This window comes from Schistocerca americana, chromosome 11 (assembly GCF_021461395.2).
Source record: "Schistocerca americana isolate TAMUIC-IGC-003095 chromosome 11, iqSchAmer2.1, whole genome shotgun sequence".
In the NCBI taxonomy this organism is placed as follows: domain Eukaryota; kingdom Metazoa; phylum Arthropoda; class Insecta; order Orthoptera; family Acrididae; genus Schistocerca; species Schistocerca americana.
The window spans coordinates 24,458,847-24,465,086 of NC_060129.1; the positions used below are offsets into that span (position 1 = coordinate 24,458,847).

The following is a 6,240-nucleotide window of genomic DNA, read 5'->3' on the forward strand; positions in this document are numbered from 1 at the left end:
CTAGATCTTGGAAATCATTTCATTGTCCCACGTAAAACACAGAAGAGATGTGTTACTGCAAGAAAAAAAACAACAAAAATTTGTGATAGGTGCAATGTTGGTGTACACGACAAGTGTTTTGCTTCATTTCATACTGAATAGACATTCAATAATATTAAAACATTCTTTATTTATTGTTTGTGTTGTTTCTTACAATATTATGCATGGAGAATAAGGTTGTGAATTTGGATAGCGCATTTGGCCAATGTCCCAAAAATGGGACGGCCTGTAATTTTTGTTCTAATAAGCTGAAAATTTTCAAAACAACTTTTTATTCAATTAATCACTCCATATAACGTATTTATGTATAAAAGTTTGCAGAAAATGATCCGATAGAGTTTTGGCCAGTAATGGGTTAAAAACTGTCATTCTGTTAGGAAGAGGTGGTCTGCAACATGGCTGGTAAATGTTTCAGCCATTTTGTGAACATTAAATGTTCAGGACAGGAAAAATAATTAGTGGTAATGATGTAGTATCGGGCACAATTCCCTTGTAATTATAACTGTTGCTAATGAAAGTGCATGTTATGTTGTTTGACATGAAATATGGTGGAAAGTCTTTGCAACGTGATATGCAGCTTTGATGCATCTACACATTCAACTGTTCCGCACTGTCGCATTAGCAGAAAAAGTAGGAAGACGCAAGCAAAAGCTTTTAATTTTCAGGGAGAGTAGTTCATCAGAATATCTACGACTTCCTGTCTATTGTGCTTGATTGCGACGTCCAGTGGCGTTCTCTGCTCTTCATTTTTGACGCCTCTATCAGCCCCAGCCTGAAGCAGCGCTCTCGTTGCCTCCAGGTGTCCGTGCTCTGCTGACAGACGTAGCGGCGTGTCGCCGCCATTGTCCGTGACGTCGGCACTGGCGCAGGCAGCCACCAGCAGGTCTATCACGGACGCGTGGCCCCTCTCTGCCGCCTTGTGCAGGGGCGTTTGCTCGTAGTAGTTTCTTCTGTCTGCTTGTGCCCCGACTTTCAACAGCCATCTCACGGCCTCCACGCGGCCCTCTGAGCCAGCCATAAACAGAGGAGTCTCACAGTCCGAGTCGCCAACCTCTAGGCTCGCACCTGCAGCGAACGGCTTCTGCATGTCCCCCACTTTGCCTGCTGCAGCTGCCTCGTACAACTCGCACCCCAATATGTTTGCCTCCTCATCACAGACGCTTCTAAACATAAAGAGATCATTTAAAATTACTGTTAATGTGAATAAAACAAAATTATGTAAGCAATGCATTTCTCATTCACACACACACACACACACACACACACACACACACACACACACACACACATTGAGGAGACCAAGGTAAAGCTAAAATCAGGAAAGGGAGTGGGACAAAACTATTTCTTACTATACAAAGATCTTGTCTAAGGTTAAGCTGAATGGAATACTCATTCATTCATTTGTGGGTCACATTTTTAAAAGTGTGAACTAAAAACTAACTACTCCCGAACAGGCCATGAAGGCCCTATGGTACCGACCGGCTGCCGTGTCATCCTCAGCCCACAGGCTTCACTGGATGGAGATATGGAGGTGCATGTGGTCAGCACGCCACTCTCCCTGCCGTATGTCAGTTTACGAGATCGGAGCCGCTACTTGTCAATCAAATAGCTCCTCAGTTTGCCTCACCCCGGTTGCCAACATCACTTGGGAGACTGGATAGTGACACATCCAAGTGCTAACCCAACCCAACAGCGCTTAACTTTGGTGATCTGACGGGAACTGGTGCTACCACTGTGACAAGCCCATTGGCTTAAAAGTGAAAACTATGTGCAGAATATACTGAGTGAACATTAATGAAACCGACAGATTGCAGGGAGGGATTCCTGACTGGAAGGGAAAAAGGTCTTATGAACATGTACAGAAATGGTCGCCACAGTAGATGGCGCTGACGAAAAGGCAGTTCCTCGAACCACGTGCCATGTGTTTTGTGTGTTGCAGGCTGTGTGACTGATGCGCCATACTGTAAGCAGTAGAACAGTCTGGTATTTGTGTCGGGAAATAGCCGAGATACTGTGAGTGTACGGCCAGCCAAGTGGAAAAGATCGAGGGGCAGCACAGCTATACCAAAACCACATCACCCAACATTTTAAGCTCTTTATGGGCGTTTGTGCGATCACGGGTCCTTTCAGACACACGAACATGCAGGCAGATGGTGGACTGTGCATAAAACCAGATTTGGAGTACTTGGTTCTACACGAGGTTAACCATAGTACAAGCTCAAGGCACCTTTCGTCAGATCAAACGCGCGTTGCGCCATCAGCCTTCTGTGCAACGGGTGAGTGACGATAGCAACGAAGTTGCGCCCAAGTCTACGGCCTTCTTGCCTTACGCAGGAAGCATTTCCAACAGGATTGGCCGTATTTTGCAGAAATATGATGTAATGTGTTTTTCGACCACCTTCTTAGATTAAGGCCCTGTTGGCGTCCGTAAAAGATGGTTTGCGTAAGGCTGGCGTCTGTCGTATTCCTTGCAGACGTGGCATATCATGCATTGGTCAGACAATCGGGACTGTGGAAGAGCGGTCTATTGAACATAAGCGTCACACACGCTTACAACAGCCGAGCAAATCCGCTATTGCAGAACATTGCCTTGACACCGGTCATCCTATGGAATACAACAACACGGAGATTCTGGCTTGCGCGTCCAGCTATCGGGATAGTGTTATTAAGGAAGCTGTTGAAATCAAACTATCATGTAACCTTATAAACAGAGATGGTGGATTTTGCTTAAATGCTGCTTGGAATCCGGCTCTGTCTCTCATCAAAAAACAGAGGGACAATGCCTACGGAAAGTTTTGGACACTTATTTATGAGATTTCGTTTCTACATTGTACTGGTAGATAGGACAGTGTAACATTATGTGATTCCCTTATCATTTTAAATCATTAATTAATCGAGCAGTCGCTCGGCAACAGCTACAGTTAGCAAACAATGTTGCGAGAATGTAAAAGGTGAACGATCTGTGACGTAACTTGTTTATTGTGGAAGCGCCGTCAGAGATGCAATGAGTTATTTATGGACTTTGAAAACCGCGGCGCGAAAAACGGACAGAAGAACACGACTTTTACACATTTTTTTTGATGTGCGAGATATTCTCGATGGACAGTTACTCATCCTTCTCTCGTCTCTTGTAACTTGTGTCGGACGCGCATGTCTTGTCGCCGTATTATTATCGTTAAAAATAATATTGTTTTAGTGTAAAGTAAAAATGCAATACTAAAAGTGCAATACTGCATAGCAGTAGATTTATTGTGCGACGTGTATGCGAAAACGTCAAAGCAATTATTTTTATTACGAGAAGAGAAGTGCCAGGCAAAATGTTCATCCATGTTAAATCTTTCATTGCAGTGTAAGTTCATCTATTAATTGCCATAAATTCAGATTTAAATGGAATTGGTGTATGGATATTTATTTAATATAGAATCTATGTCTCACTCCTTCATCAAGTTATTTTATTTTCTTTATGTTTCTGCCAAATAGAGAGTTCACAGTCACGAATTCTTTCGTCGAAATCGGACGGAAGTTGTATGCGGCGAAATATTTTCTCCGCGCCATATTCTACTGGTAAATGCATGATAAACTACGGTCGCTTAGGAAATTCATGTTGAGCTACCCAAAAATAATTATATTTTGAATAAGCATTTACTCTCCTCTGCAATGCAACTTCCGACTGATCAGAAGATCCAACTAGAAAGAGCCGCACATGGTCGGCGTTCGCAAGTATATTTCCACCGCTGACTATAGCTAGATGTTACAGCACAAAAGTAAACATATTGTTATAATTAGCGACTACGAATGGGGACATTTATAACTGTACGTTTATGTAAACACATTACGTAAACATATCGTTATAACAGCTTGGCTGTGGAAGTGGAAGGGTAGCCCACAACATAGACAGACAACAGTATTCACAATTACAAGCACCCAAGCTTTAATGATCTTCCATCAATAAAGGCTCTTAACAAATCTCAATTAAGCAAGAACATAAAGTTGGTTACAACCAGTGAATAACACCAATAAAGAATTACCAATCAATAAAACGTAGATAAAGGACTGCTTTACAAGAATGCTTAAATTAAATAAAATCATGAAAGCTAAGTTACAAATTTTATGTTAAGCTTCAACAGGTGAATAACCCCAATAAAGAAATCTCATTTAAATGAAACATAGATAGGAAAATGCCTTACCAAAATGCTCGAATTGTGTAAAATCGTGAAAAGCTGAGTTACAACTTTTCTCACAAACTACTTAGGAATCTACAGCAAATACACAAGTTTGATCCGTTTAACCAGAAGGTAACTGCCGAGTCCAAGCGACCGACGCCACTCAGAGCGGACGACCGCCCCAACGCTGGTCATCAGCCGACATCGTCACGGCCCAGTGGCCGCCGTGCTAAAACAGACTTACGTTTCGGTGAGCGACCGACAGCAACACAGGAGCAACAGTGACTGGAAGTCGGCGTACGCCTTACGAAACGCGGCACACCCTGAAGCGGCAGCAGGCACAGCTGACTAGCGGCCGTACAACCGCGAGCAAACAAATGTCACGCCGGCCGCGGTGGTCTTGCGGTTCTAGGCGCTGCAGTACGGAACCGCGCGACCGCTACGGTCGCAGGTTCGAATCGCTGCCTCGGGGATGGATGTGTGTGATGTCCTTAGGTTAGTTACGTTTAAGTAGTTCTAAGTTCTACGGGACTGATGACCACAGATATTAAGTCCCATAGTGCTCAGAGCCATTTCAACCATTTGAAACACATCTCACGCCGCTCGTACTAACGCGGGAAATGGTAGCGAGCGACAAGACGCCACGCGCAAAGCAGCAACCGTGCCTACCCCTCGACCACAGAATGTGCCCTGTCTCCTTGTCTATGGTAATACAATTTATAGCACACAAGAAACGATTTAATAATGGCATTAGTTCAACGCAAGATCAGTTAACAGTTAGGTCCAGTAAAGATTTACCCACGGATTTACCTTCAAACCAACTTCCGGACCACAGGCGGAAATTAGTAAACTTGGCATAAGTTTTCACCAGACCGATAAACAAGAAATCAAATTAATCAGTAGCCAAAATACAGTCACGGTACGCAAGCCCTCCAAGACCTTGTTATCTTACAGTTATCATTAACGGCGAAACGTACACAAATGAATGACAAGAAATTCACCACTGAAAGCAAAAAACACACGACAAAGGTTACATTAATTAATTTGCAGACGAGCCAGTCAGTGAAAGCTCAGTTCCACAAGATTAGGACTAACCTCACTCGGCAGCAATACATTTGTGCGCGTGACAACTAGGTTGCCCAAACATGGCTCCAAAACCCAAAACAGCAGGTCACACGTCAGCTGTCTTGCTCTCGGATACTAGGCACCATCAGGCTAAGACAACCGCGACGAGAAAAAAAAAATCTGAAATTACAGCTGCCTGCAGCAGAACAAATGAGTCAGGGTGCATGAACGTAAAGCACAAGCCTTGTTCCAGCTGGAGCGTGACCTTTTCAATGCACATACGGACAGAGCACACGTGGGCATAAAGGGAGCAGCAGATGCGTATCGACCAAACTATACTGCGCCAAAACACGACCCACGTCACGTCCACAAACCGGAGCACTGCTCCCGGAGCCGGTGTCTGCTCGCTGGACTGCCGCAACTCTCTGTCCCCCGGAAAGCGATGCCGACTGCCGCCTCGCTCGACGCTCCCTTCTCGGCCGTGCACGACGACTCTCCTCTTGCCGCCTCAGAGTGCGGCCGCAATGTCCGTTCTCCCCTGCTGTCCGCCCCAGACTCTCGTTACTCGCACTCACTCCCCCGTTAGGAGCCGCTCCGACAGGAGGCGCTGGCGATCGCACACAGTGCCAACCTCAACCAGAGGAGCCATCGATAGCGTCTTGCGCCCGAGAGCCGCGCCACGGCTCATACATACTTCTGTAAATTTACAACCTGCGTATTTTTTTTTGTGTTGAACTGTTCTTGTAGCTCTAACTAATCTTGTTAATATTTAGGTAAAAAGTGTATGTGACCTTGACGTAATGCTCTGCTGTGCCCAGGTGCGTGCTAGCCACTTTGAAATATACCTATTGTTGTGTGGACTTTCATCTTTCCTGACGCCGCTTCAGCAACTCTGAAGCGTAAGCGCTCGCATAGCTGCAGAAAAGAGAGGCTGTTGACCTCTCTATTGGCATTTCTTTGCAGAACCCACCAC

The 6,240-nt window shown here is 44.9% G+C and overlaps 1 protein-coding gene across 1 annotated transcript; it reads right to left on the reverse strand.

The window, feature by feature from the left end:
- Window positions 1-700: 700 nt before the first annotated feature.
- On the reverse strand, window positions 701-5,916 carry LOC124553970 (26S proteasome non-ATPase regulatory subunit 10-like). The gene is made up of 2 exons (XM_047127995.1): window positions 5,843-5,916; window positions 701-1,202 (listed from the first exon to the last, which is right to left on the reverse strand). The coding sequence occupies exons 1-2, from the start codon at window positions 5,914-5,916 to the stop codon at window positions 701-703; spliced, it is 576 nt and encodes a 191-aa protein (XP_046983951.1).
- Between the last annotated feature and the right edge of the window lie 324 nt (window positions 5,917-6,240).

Coding starts and splice junctions, on each gene's coding strand:
- LOC124553970 (XM_047127995.1), bottom strand. CDS start 5,916: ATGGCTCCTCTGGTTGAGGTTGGCACTGTGTGCGATCGCCAGCGCCTC. Junction 1,203..5,842: donor GAGCGGCTCCTAACGGGGGA/GTGAGTGCGAGT, acceptor CTTTATGTTTAG/AAGCGTCTGTGATGAGGAGG.